This window comes from Coenobita brevimanus, chromosome 93 (assembly GCF_032717465.1).
Source record: "Coenobita brevimanus isolate Jiangsu-jjx chromosome 93, ASM3271746v2, whole genome shotgun sequence".
Classification (NCBI taxonomy): domain Eukaryota; kingdom Metazoa; phylum Arthropoda; class Malacostraca; order Decapoda; family Coenobitidae; genus Coenobita; species Coenobita brevimanus.
Window position 1 is genome coordinate 55,908,454 of NC_137046.1, and position 16,924 is coordinate 55,925,377.

General features: G+C 41.4%; 1 protein-coding gene across 1 annotated transcript in view; it reads left to right on the top strand.

Annotated features, from left to right (window-relative positions):
• The first annotated feature begins 4,068 nt into the window (after nucleotides 1–4,068).
• LOC145412442 (uncharacterized) overlaps nucleotides 4,069–16,924 on the top strand; it is a 57,608-nt gene continuing 44,752 nt past the window's right edge. Inside the window, exon 1 of the mRNA XM_080282327.1 lies at nucleotides 4,069–4,238. Coding sequence (XP_080138453.1) covers nucleotides 4,069–4,238 — 170 coding nt within the window. The remainder of the gene's footprint in view (nucleotides 4,239–16,924) is intronic.

Below are 16,924 nucleotides of genomic sequence, written 5' to 3' on the forward strand. Positions count from 1 at the left end.
GAATAAAGATATTGGAATATAATGATAGAACCTCTGAAAAGACTTTTCTCAGAACTGTTGTTCCTGCTTACAATAATACTAAATCAGAGATAAAGTTTGTGCACATAGACCACACAGGAACTGGGTGACTTTGGTAGCAGTGCATAATCTTGAGAATGTTGGATGTAAATTATGTGTGTGTGGCATGAGGTCCTGATGGTTACAGTTGGAGTCATGAACTCCATCCTGCTCATACACTTGCCTTCCCCTCAGCCTCCGAGGAGTGTTACCCAATATGGTCTCTGCTTCATGTTACTCAGTATGGCCTCTGCTTCCTGCTGCCACAATTGGTGACTAGTTCATCAACACTCCTGCCTTCTATGCTGTGCCATCATAAGCTGATGCAGTAATGCATAGTTTTCCTTAGGTCATTGAAAGGTAAAGTATGAATCTAAATTTTGATGGTAAATTTTTATGGTTCATTGTGTTTGTTATCATATCAACTGTTTGTAAGTTCTTTCACTTGCTATACTTTATCAAAGTAAATCATATGCATGACTTATTTATTATATGATGACCAGAAAAAAGATCTTTGTAAAAATGTATACAAACAGAATGGTTCAGTTACTGCTATTAAATGCAGCAGAGTTCAGACTTCCTTGTAAACAACTACTGTGTTTCATATCAGAGATATTGTAGTAGGAAGAGCTATAGAGCTATTTTAATACTGTATTCCCTTCAGTGTGCAATTAGACTTCTAGGATAATGCTTTTTGCTGTTGATACAGCATAGGTATTGGATCACTTTATGTTGTTTTGGTTTGTGTCATTATAAAATAGTTTTCTAACAAATTGTTCTCATTTTCCATTAATTTTGAAAATTTTATGTATAGTTTTTATATTTTTTTCAACTTGTAAAACCACATATGGGCTGCAGCCATCAGCTTTTGTATTTTTAATGATATACAGTAGTAAACTTTATAATTTTTGTGCATCAGCCATCAAATGCTTAGCACTACTTATTGTACTTTTGTGATTGTATAGATTCTCTCTGGAGGTACTGTATTCATTTGATCATTGCTGTAATCATATTTTATATTGAAGTACAGTACATGTATAAACATTATCATGCATAACCTTTGCCTTTTTTCCTATATCCAGGAGAGAAATGTATAATTCATAGTTGTATATATATGTGAGAGACTGATGAAGAGAGTGTATGTGAATGAGGTGGAGGGGGGTTAGAGGGAGGGGGGAGGCCGAGGATGAGATGGAGGGATGGAGTGGTGAGGTTTATGAGAGAGGGGGATGTGAGTTGGGAGCAGGACAGTGAAATGGCGGGGGACAGGGCGACGTGGAGGCAAAATGTTTGTGGCCACCCCATGCAGGATTAAGGTGTATGGCAATAGGTAGATAGATAGATGTGTTATATTCTTAATCATATACAGTACACTTTCTTCTTTAGTTTTACATTTTTACTTAAAATACATGGTATTTCAAACCTTTCACTCTAGAAATGTGTCCCAAGCTAAATGAAATTTTATCTTTCTTTGTTAATATAAAAACTCTGAAGCAGACAGAGGGCCAGTAATTGTTAACAAAGTCTGAAGATGTATCAAGGACTGTCTTTCCATGGTGATAAAGAACAAGTGCCCTCAATGACTGCCAACTTGTGGCATGATAGCTCCATTACTTTTTATATGCAATGGGTTGTTGCCTTGAACAACATCCTTAGAATGGCTCTTGCTTATCTTCCAACAGTTACATCCCCATAGGAAGGCCATTTATGTTCTTCTGGCTGACTGCATTGCTGAACCCGTTTATGTAGGTGGGGGCACCCAGCATCCACTCACTCAGTGTAGTGCGCTTTAGGTGTCTGCCCTTTCCTCCCTTCCATCCTTCCCCTTCCATCTCTCTTTCCTTTCACTCATTCTTCTGCGTACAGGTGACTTGACACTCCCTCTTCTGTCTTTCTTTCCTTCATTCTTTCCTCTTCCTTCTGCCTATGGGTAACTCTACACCGAGTGACAAGCCATATGGTTTCCTGTACACCAGGAACCATTTACTATGCTGGGTGGTAACCATATAACCAAATTATGGCACCTGATGGTTTAGTGGGCAATTAAGGTGCTCCAGTCAGATTGAGCTTGTGTAGGTTTATATCCAAGGGATGGTTGGGGTTTATTGCTTATGTAATGCCACTCAGGTATGAGTGAGGCTGGTCACTCTCATCTTACATGTCAGGACCAACATGCCTATCCCTGGGTTCCTACGCTCCTCATGTGGCGACATAGGATTGGAAGATGGATGGATGGATTAAGATGTCAAGCATGCTTACAGTGCAAGGAAGGAGATATGTAAATTTGGTTTGTAACACGCAAATATGCAGCACTCATTATCTAAATACCCTGCCACCCCTTGGGAACTTGTATTTCAGTAGCTTGCAGCTATGAACCTGGAGTAAATGAGTGACACATCAGGTATGAGTTTGGAGTGTAATATAATGGGCGGAGTTTAACTACAGTATTGGGGAGTGTGGGCAGCAACCAAGACTCAGGGACACCTCGCACATAGAACAAAAGGGCTGGAGGCCCAGAAACACTGATGTGGAACCTCAAAATAAAATGCAGAGGATTTGACATATTGTACATCTTTTACTGTAGGTCAGTGACAGAGTTATTGCAAGTGTATGGAGTACCAGCTTCCACAGCAAAGATGACTGATAAAGTATTCAAAGAGTTGGAACAGAACTTTAGATCATCATGGTAACTGTCAGTATGGTGTATAAGTGAGGACATCCGTAGGAAATGGAGACCTTGGAAACTGTAGTTACACCTAAAGAAGTTAAGGAAAGTAGTTAGCAGGAGCTTAAGCTTCTAGTGGCTTAGGTAACTGTCGTAGTCAGGGACCCTCCCCCCCCGACACACACGATAAGCAGGTTTTACATACCTATATAGTACTGTACATCTCATATTGGGGTTGGCTGTGGTACAGTTGGTGTTTTCTATGGACCGTAAGCTCAGCCAAGTGCCGAAATCAGCTCATTACTTGCAAAAAATTGCTGAAAGCTGTTGGGGAATTTTAGAAAGAAAATTGAGATGTGTATTAAGGATTGTAACAGCTTGGACTTTGACCTTATGTACAAACACTCAGAAGAAACGTTACCAAATGACTGTACTTGTGGTTGATTGTTTCTGCCTAGGAGCGGTTATTGTGTGGCGAGTCATCAAGCTCACAGCCACAATTTATTTTCATGATAGTGTCTCCCAGATAGCCATACGTCTATTACGTTCACTACAATTTGTTTTGTGTATGATACTGTTAAGAAAGCCACTGAAATACTGTATATGGAATTTTGTAAGTGTTATACTGAGGAATATTTCTCACCATCCTGACAAAGGTCACTAAAGTGAACCTGCCTTGCACCCACACCCTACACGTGGACAAAGGCATCTCCTAGTGCCCCGAATGGTCACATCCATATTCGTATTGTGTTCTGTATGTGAAATGGTGTACTCCACACTCGCAAGCATGTCAAGACAGGAAACTGTTATCATATCCACTTCATATACATGGACCATGAACCAGTTGCACATCTGCTGAGTACCTTTTTGAAGGCTCAGCTGCAGTTTGCACAGCTACCCTCTGGCTGTTCTAACAGTGCCCTAGGAGTGATAAAATCAGGCCCCACCTAGTCTGCATAGTAGAATTCAGTAGCCCACAGATTTTAGCGTCACTTCACCTCCTGGAGACTTTCCCCCTCCTCTGTTTCTCTTGGCTCTCCACCTCTTGGAAACCCCCTTGTCCCACCTGTTCTCCCAGTCCTATGTGTGTACCCATCTAATCTGCTTGATGCACCCACTTACTTCATCCAGAGAACCTCCCCTCTTACACCAACAGGAACTAATGCAACAAGGGCAGCAGCACACCGAAGACTCACCCCTGCAGTAGGCCTACCTTGCCTCCCTGCACTGTGAGGGGATTTCTCTCCACACTCCAACTTTGTCTCCCTTGCCTGGTACATCCAGCCTTCCCATTCTTAGCTGTTTTCCATCACTTAACCACCTACTTTACCTGTCTCACTCGTATAATGTCTATAGAAGATCCCCTCTCATCTCAACAGGAAATAACACTGACCAAGGCCACACGTGGGACACTTAGACAGAGGTGCATGGAAGACATGTCCTTACAGATGACAGGTGCCACAGGAGAGGTACTCAGTGACATACAAAGATTTGGATCACAGGATCTCATGACAAGGTTAAACTTCCCCCACTTTAACTCATGGAAGGCAGCAATGACAGAACCTCAGAGACGCATGATTGCAGAAAACACATGAGTGGCATGTACTGATGAACACTTGCTCCAAAAGGTATCAGTGTACACTTTCTGTGAGCCCGGGGTTAGGAAAGTTTGTCCTGACATTTAAAAGATGAGAGTGACCAGTCTCACTCATCCCTGAGTGGCATTATGTGAGTAATAAACCCCTACCATCCCTTGGATATGAACCGACACCGGCTCAATCCGATTAGAGAGCCTTAATTACCCACTGAACTAATATATATATATATATATATATATATATATATATATGTATATATATATATATATATATATATATATATATATGTATATAAAATCACATACTGTACAGTATATATATAATGTGTGTGTGTAAAATATAGTATTTATATTAACTACCAAACATTTTGTGAGTGATCATTCAAATGTGAAAACTTTACAATATCACTTCCGTGGAAAGTAAAATGAAATTAGCGTACAGCAACAGCAGCAGCAGCAGTAGTAGCAATCGTAACGCCAAACCTATCCGAACCTCAACCCGTTAGAGTGAAGGCTAAAATTGCCTTCCTCCTGCTGTCCACTATCCCTCTTGCTGGTGATATGGAGGGGACGGAGATACATTTGCGAAATATAACTGGGCAGTGGGGTCATCCGGCTATATTAGTGCAACCTCATTAAGGGTGCCCCTCGGCAACACGTTGGTTATCAAGAATGCTGTTTTGTAACAGCATTATTATTTTATGTGCTAAAGCCTAAGATTTTATATTTTTTGCGCTAATGTCAATGATTGCAACATAGCAGGATATATTCTGATACCTGAAGTATTTTTTACAGCCTAGAGATCTCACCAGTATATGGTTCAAAGCTGCTAAGGAAGTAATGGTGTGAGGAAAAGAGAAGGATGGTGCGTTACGTGGTAACTTACGGAAATTCTACTCTCGTTGGAGAGAGGGACAGCTGAACGCTTCCCTTGTATCCCTGCTTGTCGTAACAGGCGATAAAAAGGAATCTTTTGTCTTTAATTCTTCTCTCCTGTCTTCTTATTCTATCCTACCTTTCCTTGATATTTCTGTTTCTTCTGGCCTTTATTTTCCCCATACTGTACTCCTGTCAAGTTAGACATTTGGTTTCGTGGCATGGATAGTTTAAAGTCATCGACTAAATTCCTCCCTTCCTGGGTCGTACATTGCATGAATTACACACACACACACACACAAACCAATTAGTTTTTACAGAAGAAAAAAATTTTGAGAGGGACTATGTGGAACACGCATGTCCACACATACTACCAGATATACAAATAGCAGAAAAAGTAATACAGGAGGAGTTAAGTAGATTAGACAGAGGAAAAGCAAGTGGTCCTGATGAAATTTCATGTTGGGTATTACGAGAATGTGCAAAGGAGTTAAGTAAACCATTATTTTTAATTTTCCAGAAATCCTTGAGTCAAGGGAAACTACCTGATATTTGGAAAAAAGCAAATATAGTCCCATTATTCAAGAAAGGAAATAGACAAAATCCTCTCAACTACCGACCAGTATCACTGACCAGTGTTGTAAGCAAAGTATTAGAAAAACTTATAAGAAAAGCTTGGGTAAATCATCTAGAAGAACACAGTGTGATAACAGAAAGACAGTTTGGTTTCAGAAAAGGAAAATCATGTGTTACTAATCTGTTGAGCTACTATGACAGAGTAACAAACACAATACAGGAAAGGGAAGGATGGGTGGACAGTATCTATTTAGATTTCAAGAAAGCTTTTGACACAGTACCACACCAAAGACTTTTATGAAAACCGTACCATCAAGGAGGAATTCGAGGCAAACTGTTTTGTTGGATGCAAGACTTTCTCATAAAAAGAGAAATGAGGACAGTACTAAGAGGAAACTACTCATCATGGAAAGAAGTGACTAGTGGAGTACCACAGGGTTCAGTGCTGGCACCAATAATGTTTTTAGTGTACATAAATGATATAAACAGTAACACTGGAAATGAGAGCTATCTGAATATGTTTGCAGATGATGCAAAAATACAAAGGAGAATTACTAGCACAGACTCTTGTAGGGAGCTACAAGAAGAATTAAATAAACTTCATGAATGGAGTAGTACATGGCAAATGGAATTCAATGTGGACAAGTGTCATGTAATCAAGTTTGATAAAAGTGGAAAAAGACCTGATTGGGATTATAAGTTAGGAAATAAAACCCTATACACATCAGAAAGAGAGAAAGACCTAGGTGTGATTATCAATAACAGACTATCTCCGGCTGACCACATCAGCGAGAAGGTACGGTACATGTATACACTGCTTGCAAATATGAGAATAGCATTCACATACATAAATGAAGACATGCTAAGAAGGATAATAACATCATTCATTAGACCAACCCTGGAATATGCATCAGTAGTCTGGAGTCCTCATCTCAAAAAAACACATAGACAAGATTGAAAAACTTCAAAGGGCCGCTACAAGATGGATACCAAGCTTAAGGGACCTAAGCTACGAAGAAAGACTAAATAAACTGAATCTACCAACACTACAGGAGAGAAGGAAAAGAGGTGACATGATAATGCTATATAAGTGCATATCAGGAAAGGAGAAAATAGACATAAATGATTACTTAACATATGGAGAAGCATCAGCAAGAGGACACTGCAAAAAACTGCATAAGAAGAGAGGAGATAAAGACGTAAGGAAATTCAATTTCCCAAACAGAGCAATTGATCAATGGAATGCACTACTGAATGAAATAGTGTGTGCCAAAACAATTCACAAATTTAAGGATATGTACGATAAATATGGTTTAAGACACGGGACAGTACGAGCTTGACTCATTCCTGTAAAGATACAATTAGGTAAGAACACATATAACGCCATCAACCCAACATAATTCGTACTTGATACTTGGTGTTACTGGGCAGTTACAAGTTATTCAGCTTAAAACAGACTTCTCGAACTATAGAATTTAGATACAACATTCATTAGGTCTAGCCCCATCACTACCGTGGCGTTCCAAACTAAATAAAATCGTGTAAGGGAGCAAGCATAAAATAAAAATGTCATATCACTGAAGGCTTTATATTACACAGTAAAATTCTGTGGACAACTGTGTCTTTCCCACCAAACTGAACATTAACATCCTCATCTCTTGACCTGACGAGTGACGGTGGTGCGGTGGCCTTGAGGTGCAGTAGTCGACAGTCGACAATATAATAATAGCAGGCTGTTGCCACTCCCGCGGGAAGCAGAGCACTACGCGCGTAAGTGGGTCGGTGTTTTTTCCTCGGCAGGGGTGATTCAAGTGTTGGTACTGAATATCTGCCGGTATATCACCGTTAATTAATCGCGATCCTCCTTAACTCCATCAGTCCTATGATATACTTTTTATTCGACTCCTGCTAATTCCAAATTATTTTACATTAGAAGTGATTTTTCAAACTGGAGGAACCACACGTAACCTCGCCTATAAACTCTTTACAATCAAGCGTCTTTCTTAAAAGTTGACAAAATCGTCTGTCGACAGTTAGAAGGGAGTAAGGTTATCACTGATCCCTCTTCCCTATCTTCCTTCCTCACTTCCAACTCTTAAAACATGCGGGTTATCTCCTAACATTCAACACATCATACTTCCCGGGTTCTTCGTTGAATTCTCTTCCTGATCCCCCATCGCCTGGCCTCAGCTTATATTTTTCTAATTATTCAACCTAACCACTTTACCTATTTCTAACCGTACCTGCCTACCAGGCTGTGAATTAGAGAACAATACTCCAATCAGGGTTAGGTATTACTGTTATTTGTATGCGCAGCGTTGTAGCTCCCCTCCTACAATACGAAAAAGGAAGATATAACAACAGAATTTCCCTTTTTGCAGCGAATTTCCCCTCTGCTGATTCATTCAGCGAATCAAAATAGTAATTTATCCACCCAGCCCAATCAACTTATTAAATAAGGTGGTGATGATAAGAATGAAGACATCAGTAACGTGTGGCAGGGATGCATTGCATGAGACGTGGCATTCTCTGGTCTAATGTCCTCAGCTGAAGTCCTTTGACATTAACCTGAATAACATTGGAAAGTGTGTAGCCACTAGATAGTAATGCCACAATTTATTTATCAACGTGTATTTTGAAGCTTTTCGAAGATACGCCGAACATTCTTACAAGGTGAAAGTTGGCATTATAGAACAAAGCCTACGACAAGAGTGAGCGGAAGTAAATTCCCGTGTTACTCAAGGTCGTTACTCAGCCCTAAATTGTTCAGTGCTGAAGACAGTAACACGTAGAAGTCTCGTAAGGTGAGTAAAAAAAAAAAAAATGCTTGAACTGAGAAGGAGAGCGGAAACTCTTCATAACACTATACATTGGTTCGCAAGGTAACTTTTAAGATCATTGGCGTTACTTTCTTGTCTGGAATGACAGGGAAATTATTGCTCCGAATTTCCCGCGCATATCATTAGTTATTTGTGAATCTTGGCCTTGAATTCCCGTGTTGCTCAAGGCCGTTTCACCGCTCGAGTTTGCTCTATATTTTGTTGTGCTCATGGGTAGATGATGGGCGTGTGGGGGGAAGAGGCTGGGGGGGGAGAGAGAAGGTTGTGCGAAGGACAAATACTTGGCATGGGGGTCTGGTGGGTTGTGGGCTAAACACTCACTGCCTAACACAGCTGCTTATGGATTATTTTTGCTCCACCCATAAGTTACTTCCCCTCCCACATGAACCTCCACCATTCAGTAGAGCCAGGACGTGAGATGGCCAGAGTCAGCTCATGTGTTGTTTTGGTTACGTGTATGATTTTGTTTTTCTGTGACACAAATAAATGGAGAGAAATTGTGAATGAATAAATGATGACGCAGCTCTGAGGGATTATTCTCCCGCATTTGGTCTGATCAGCTAATCAGGTCAGGTACGGGTAAGGGGATGGGTCTATTATGATGTGGCAGGGGTAAACCAGCTCTGCTGTCGGGCCCTGCTGCGGATGTCACTGATTGCACTGCGCAGTTGACCCTCGTGCGGTGTGGTGAGGTGAGGATCTGTCCCTTCTCCCCTTTGGGGCTAAGATGCGAATGAATGTGTTTGAATAGATGAGTAAATGGGGAGTGTGTCGTCCTGTCTCGGCTACCTCCCTTTCCTTGGAGGAAGCAGCCTACTAGTAGGTATATAGATAGACAGTACATATTAAGACTGTGTTGAATACTCATTGATAGGGTTAGGCATATGACAGAGGAGCTAGTTGGAGAAGAACAAGGGGGATTTAGGAAGGGAAAAGGGTGTGTAGATCAGATATTTGTTCTAAGATGTTTAGTGGAGAAGTATCTAGAGAAGGGAAAGAAAGTGTATGCTGCCTTCATGGACTTGGAGAAAGCTTATGACAAAATAGATAGGCAAGGTATGTGGAAGGTATTAAGAATATATGGAGTGGAGGGGAAATTGTTGAGTGCTGTGAAGAGTATGTACGGAGGAGCTAGGGCTACGGTGCCAGTGGATGGTGAGCTGAGTTCTTTGATCTCAATGTAGGACTGAAACAGGGTTGTGTGATGTCTCCATGGCTGTTTAATATATACATGGATGGGGTTGTAAAGGAGGTGCAAGGTAGGGCAGTGGATGTGGGGGTGGCTCTAATGAATGAGGGTGAGATTTGGAAGATTCCGGTGTTGCTGTTTCCTGATGATACAGTATTGCTGAGTGAAGATGAATGGGAGTTGCAAGGTTTGGTGAATGAATCTGGGACAGTGTGTAGGAGGAGGAAACTGAAAGTTAAACAAAAATAAAATTATGGTGTTTGAGAGGAATGAAGTCACAGAATGTACAGTGAGGTTGGATGGTGAGGATATGGAGAATGTGAGTGCATTCAAGTACTTGGGTAGTGTGATGAGTAAGGATGGAACTTTGGGGGATGAAGTGCATGAAAGGGTACAGCAGGGAAGGAAGGTTGTTGGTTCACTGAAAGCAGTGATGAGAAATAGGGAGGTGAGTATGGAAGTTAAGAAGTCACTGCATGATATGATAGTATAGTGATCCCTACCCTGACGTATGGAAGCGAGGCGTGGACCTTGCAAGAGGGGAGCAAGTCAAGAGTGAGAACAGTGGAAATGAGTTACTTGAGAGGAGCATGTGGAGTACATGGAGGGACAGGTTGATGAATGAAGAAGTGAAGGAACGCTGTGGGGTGGATGTGGATGTGGTTGAGAAGATTAAGAGATATACACTGAGGTGGTTTGGACATGTGGAGAGAACGGAGAATGAACGACTGACTAAGAGGGTGTATGTAGGTGAGGTGGAGGGAGGGAGAGGGAGGGGTAGACCGAGGATGAGGTGGAGGGATGGAGTTGAGAGGTATATGAGGGAGGGGGGAGTGAGTTGGGGGGTGACAGAGGGACTTGGAGGCGTTTTGTCTGCGGCCACCCTTTGCGGGATTAGGGCGTCGGGCTATAGATAGATAGATAGATAGAAGACTGTGTAAAAAAAACTATGCATCTGTGTACGGGTATAATGGTCTTGAATCTTTAAATTGCACCTGATTTTCAATCATTTCATAATTTTTCCATATATAATCACTAGGGACAAGGAAGAGGATATCAGCTATGTATGCCATGAGTGTTGGAAGAGACGACTAAAAGCAGCGGTTGTAAAAGGATACAAAAATTCCTTCCTTTTACTGGTGTAGGAATGTTGCGGTTCCACCTTCTATCAGTTGTGATGCAAGCATTCTTGTTGCTCTTATGACGCTAACAGCAGGAAATAGTACCTCCTTAGCCTTGTGTTTCAGTAGATATCAGAAAGCGGAGGTACCGGTATTATAGCCTAACAACGTTTGAAAAAGTTGTGATGGGAAGATACAAAAGTTTCGGCCCCAATGGCACATTTAAGGTATGACATCTGTAGAGGGTTCAAGTCGAGCCGATATAAATTCTAAATAAACAACTTTAGACTATATATACACGAGGGATGAAAGGCTCGGAGTGATGGAATGACGATGAGCTATCGACCGAATTGCGTCGTTGCATTTTATATTGGCAGCTCGCCATGAATAAATTCTGATGCTGGATTCTTTGCAGTGAATAATTAGAGTTGAACAATTTGCAAACAACTCTTGCTCCATGTCCTTACTGATCTATGATTAAGCTGTAGATTTTTTCACCAGACTGATTTTTTTCACTGCATACATTAAACACTTAAGAGTACCGGTATGCTTCTTTTTTACAGCAAAAATAACTTTTGTGTGTGTGTGTGTGTGTTCTTTCGCATTCCTTAGATTTTTTTTTTTTTTCGATGCTCATTAGTCCCCTCTTTGACCCTTTCATTACGACACGTTTCCTGTGAGTCGAATAGAATCGTCTGGCAGGGGCGAGAATAAAAATACAAAATGTGTCATTGCACTGAAAGGAGTAATGAAGACTATTTCTAGCCACCTCATCACAGAACGTCTTCCCTGGGCAAAATAAAATTGTCTTATATTAACAAACAAAAAAGTAACTGTGCTGAAGGGGTTAATGGGCGATGTAGCAAATGGGACCTAGTTGTTGAAGTCACGTAGGTCAGAGTCAAGTAAGTCAATTCAGAGGTCAGTTGGGTAGGTTCACAGGTCAGTCAGATTAGTTCAGATGTTAGTTAGGTCAGTTAATGCTGTTCAAAGGTCATTCAGGTCAGTTTAGAGGTCAGTTAATTCAGTTCAGCGTTTTGCTTAGTTCAGTTTGGAGGTCATTTAGATCAGTTGGGGTCACTTCGGCCAGTTCAGTGGTCATTTAGGTCAGTTCAAAGGTCACAGGCCAGTTCAGAGGCCAGTTAGACCAGTTTAGAGGTCAGTCAGGTCGGTTCAGAGATCATTTAGGTCAGCTTAGAGGTCAGTTGGGTTAGCTCGGAAGTAAGTCAGCTTGGTTAGGTCAGTTAGGAGGGTAAGTTAATTAGGTCAGCTGGATAAGTTAATACGTCAATTAGATCAACGCAGTCGGTTGAGGGGTCAGTTCAGAGTCAGTCAGGTTAGTTCACAGGTGACTTACATTATTTCGGAGGTGATTTATACCAGCTGTGGGTCGTCATCATTACCATGGTACATTATACTCCACGCTTCAGGTCCTACTGTTGACATACTAAAATTCCTTATCGCCTCCTTATGTTCACTTCCATCTCTCCTCCTCCTCCTCCTCCTCCTCCTCCTCCTCCTCCTCCTCCTTCTTCTTCTTTTTCTTCTTCTTAGTCACCATCTTCTACGTCTTCTTTCCCTTTTTCTAGTCAAATGTAGACGTTAACTGGAGTAGGAATCAAAATGTCTTCCTCAGTTTTTGTGACCTTATTTGTGTGTTTTGTTTCCAGTATTTTTTATTTACATGTTAACTTTTTTACACACACACACACACACACATATATATATATATATATATATATATATATATATATATATATATATATATATATATATACTGAAATTCTCTAAGTGCAGTACAGTTTAGCTTGTTTTGGGGTAACTGCCGGTAATAAAGATGCAGATAGGAGCAACATAACAAGGTAGTTTGGACATAAAAGAAGCATGGAGAAAAAAAGATTTGCACAGGGAGTGTACTGTACGGAAGGCTAAGGACCATACTGCATGGTAGAATTCGTAGCACCTCTTCCATAACGATTTATTTCGCAACATTATCCTCTATGCTATTTACGTCGTTTTAATACCGACGTAGCTGGTATTAATAAAATACCAGAGGACACTGGGGTGTTATGTGAAAAATAAGTGCAAAGGAAGAGGTGTTTACGAAATCTCAAATATTAATTAAAATACGACTCAGAACGAGATAAAGAGGTGGAGTGAAAGAGTACTCGAGGAGCGACAGCTTGAATTAGCGGGAGTAAGGAGATGGACTCTGTGACTGGGCTTGCGTCAACAGGTAACTATAGACAGATATCGGCAAGCTTTATTTCTGTGTGAGTTCAAGAAGTCTGATTGAAGAAGTAAAAGGATTAATGTTGGTCGACTACACGAGCGTCATTAATGTATACGGTACATTCGGGTTTTGGTAAGATCCAATCCTCTTACAGAATACGACACGCAGCCATCGAATTTACAATCCAGGTCCCTTTTTACGTTGTAGAGTCAAACAGACTGAGGAAATGTATCAACGAAAAGGATGGGTGAAGCAATTACAGGTGATGGGACAAGATAGGGAAGTGTATGAGGAGAAAACAAGGGTGATGTGTCGTGGAGAAGAGTAGATGTCACTGGGAAGAGGTAGAAAGAACTCATGTCTCTTTGTCGAGGCAGCCCCCTCACAGGATGCGGCGTCAAGCAGTAGATATTTCGATAAACAGAAGTAAAAAGTGTCAAGCAACCACGAGTGTCGAGATGAGTCAGGTGCTGTTGCTGCGGCAGGAGTGCAGGGATTACATTTATAAACTCCTAATCTTAAGAAGTTGATAATACAGTTGCCTGTGTATACGTTTGAATTTGAAATATTTATTGTTGTAAAAGGTACAGAGTGCTTATACAACAAAAGAATGTAGTGTTTTTCACTCATACATCTATCAAACACTTTACCATTAAACAGAGGTGAATATTATAATGACAAAATGCCACCAAACAAAACGATCTGTATTGATAGTTAACTGCTGTGGAAATCATGAGTTCTGTTTCTGTTGGTTAGTATCCTTTATAAATAAAGCCCCAGGTGGAGGCAAGTGGAGGGTGGTGTCTGGTGGATGGAGGGAAAGAGAGGGAAGTAGATATTGTTTAGTTGCACCAGTGGCTGTACAGTTTGGCAGCTTACCTGGCAGCAACACACAGGCATTCACAAAACTTCCTTTCTTTTAGTTCTTATATTTAGATTCTTCTTTTACCTTCCTGTACAAGCTCCATCACTGGGGAACGATGTCGCTGAAGGTCAAGCAGGGAGAAGTAAAATTTGGCAAGTTGGCAAGTAATAAGCTGGCAAATGTGTTCTGTATTAGCGACGTCCCTCGTGACCTAGTGAGTGTTGAATGGCGTGATACAGTACAGCAAGAGATTACTGACCTTATTCAGGCCACAAGTTTCTTCATTATTCTCCTCCCTTCATCTCAGTTTTCATAAACTCCTCTCTCTCTCTCTCTCTCTCTCTCTCTCTGTATATATATATATACATATACATATGTCGTTTTCGTTTTTGAAGGCTCCAACATGCTTGCATGCGTCGGCCTTGATCACCTAGTGGCGGCTGTCCATGCTGCTCGATCACTGACAGCTTCCCTATTCAGTCCCGTAACCCTGAGGTCACGCTTAATGACCTAGTCCCAGGACCCTGCCTCCAACATTAACACATCTCACTTTCTGCACCCAATTATCATCACCCATCCTTCCCACATGCCCAAACCATCTCAGTCTACCTTTCCTCATCACAACACCAATACACTCCAGTCCCATCCTACTCTCAACTCTTCCATCGCAAACCTAGCCCCCCAATTCCTTGGACTCAAGGATGCACTGCACGTCCACCTAATCACTGCCGTTTCTGTACGTTTGAGCCTGCGCATATCCTACTGCCCAGGTCTCACTACCATACAGCACTACACTTTTAACACATGCTGCATACAAAGATCCCTTAGCACGAAGGAAAAGCCCTCTCAGTGTCAGGAAAGGCAACAGCTCCCTGAGCTTCTTCCGACCACTCCTCACTCCAGCCACAGAGCTAGCTCCTGCCCCACCTCCAGACCATAATATGTCTCCCAAATAAAGAACAGTCTTCTACACATTCAAGAGACTCACCAGCAAGTTCAGTCCTTTCACGCCTGGCAATATTCACATGCTTTCCCCGACACACCGCACACATGAAATCAGCATTCTCTCGCAATCTACCTCTAATATCACTACATCTCTTATGCACCCACTTATCACAAACACTGTACAAGATGGAATTACTTCCCACGCCCATGTGACAAATCGCACATGACCACTCTCCCTCTTCTTTGACAGTACCACCCCCAGCCCTAGATGCCATCATTTTTTATTTATCTGCATTTACGCTTAAGCCCTTGTGTCACAGACCATCTCTCCACTTCCTAGATCTTTCCTTCTCCTTCCTTTCATTCTCTGTATATATATATATATATATATATATATATATATATATATATATATATATATATATATATATATATCCTTAGGTGAATAATATCTGCTAGGCCAGAATGAAATGTGAAAAAACCTCCTCGGGCTTTAGAGTTTAATTATGCACCATACGCTGTACCCACAGGACCTGCTAGTATGATTTTAATTATTAGCCTACTAAGAAAATCTGGTTAAACACAGCACTAATAGTCATTAAAATAATGTAGGGTAACCAACGAAACGACATTGCCTCCCTGAAATTTAAAGGACTGAAAATCCTTTCCTGCTGGAGAACCTCTGCATCTACACCTACGGTAACAGTGGCCTGAACTCACCATACAAAAGATGTTGATATAATAATTTCATGTCAGTATTAATATACTGTATATTATCCCCTGGGGGTAGGGTTTTTTTTTCAAGAATACTCCCCCAGTATCCCTGCTTGTCGTAAAAGGCGACTAAAAGGGTTGGCGGAGGGTTAGTGCCCCTCCCCGGAAAACAACTAACTAAAAAAAACAAAAAAAACAATAAGCCTCGGACAAGGACTGACCAAACGATGACGACCAAGGACCGGACAATGGTTATCGGAATGTGGAATGTAAGGGGAGCGAAAGATGAGATGAAAGAGAGAGAGATTGTCCATGTGCTTGAGGGTGCGAAAGTGGATGTATGTGGAATAACTGAAACAAAATGGCGAGGAGAAAGTGTGAGAGAATGGGAGTATGGATGGGATATATGTGCAGGAGTAGGTGAGAATGAGAGGGCAAAGGAAGGAGTATGTATAGTTGTGAGTTAAAGATGGAAGAGGAGCATAAGACAGTATGGATCAGTTGGGTCAAGGATTGTGTGGGTAAAGATGAAAGTTGGAATACAAATGTGGGCGATTGTGTGTGTGTGTATGCGCCAACGCAAGATCGTGCTAGAAGAGTGAGAAAACAGTTCTGGACAAATGTAGAAGTGTGCATGGAAAAGTTTGGAAGGAATGAGAGAGTGTTTTTGATTGGTGATATGAATGGTAAAGTTGGGAATGTGAAGGTGGATGGAATAGTTGGTGAGTGGGGTGTGCCTGCTGAGATAGATGAGAATGGGAGTGCGTTAGTGGACATTTGTTCTGGGAGGGGGTTGGTGATAGCCAATACCCTCTTCAGGCATAAAATGATCCACAGGTAAACGTGGCGAGTGATGAGAAGGGTGGGTGGTGAACTGAATGAAAGGAAGGCAGTGATTGATTATGTGTGTGTGGATGAAAGGATGCGAAGATGTGTAATGGATGCAATAGTTTATAGAGGTTGGGGGAGTGGACTTTCTGACCACTACTTGATGGTGGCCAGAATTAGAATTCAAGTAAGATGGAGGAATAGAAGAAGGGAAAGAAGAGAGGAAGGAGTAGTTGCAAGGAGAGTGGAAAGGTTACAAGAGGATGAGAAAAAGGCAGAGTATAAGAGAGAAGTGGAGGAACGATTGGGCAAATATGAATTGGAGCAGATGGGAGACGTGAAAGGTGTGTGTAGGATATTTACAGAAGAAATATGTGCAGCATGTGATGTGGTGTGTGGAAGGAAAAGAAGACGGAGG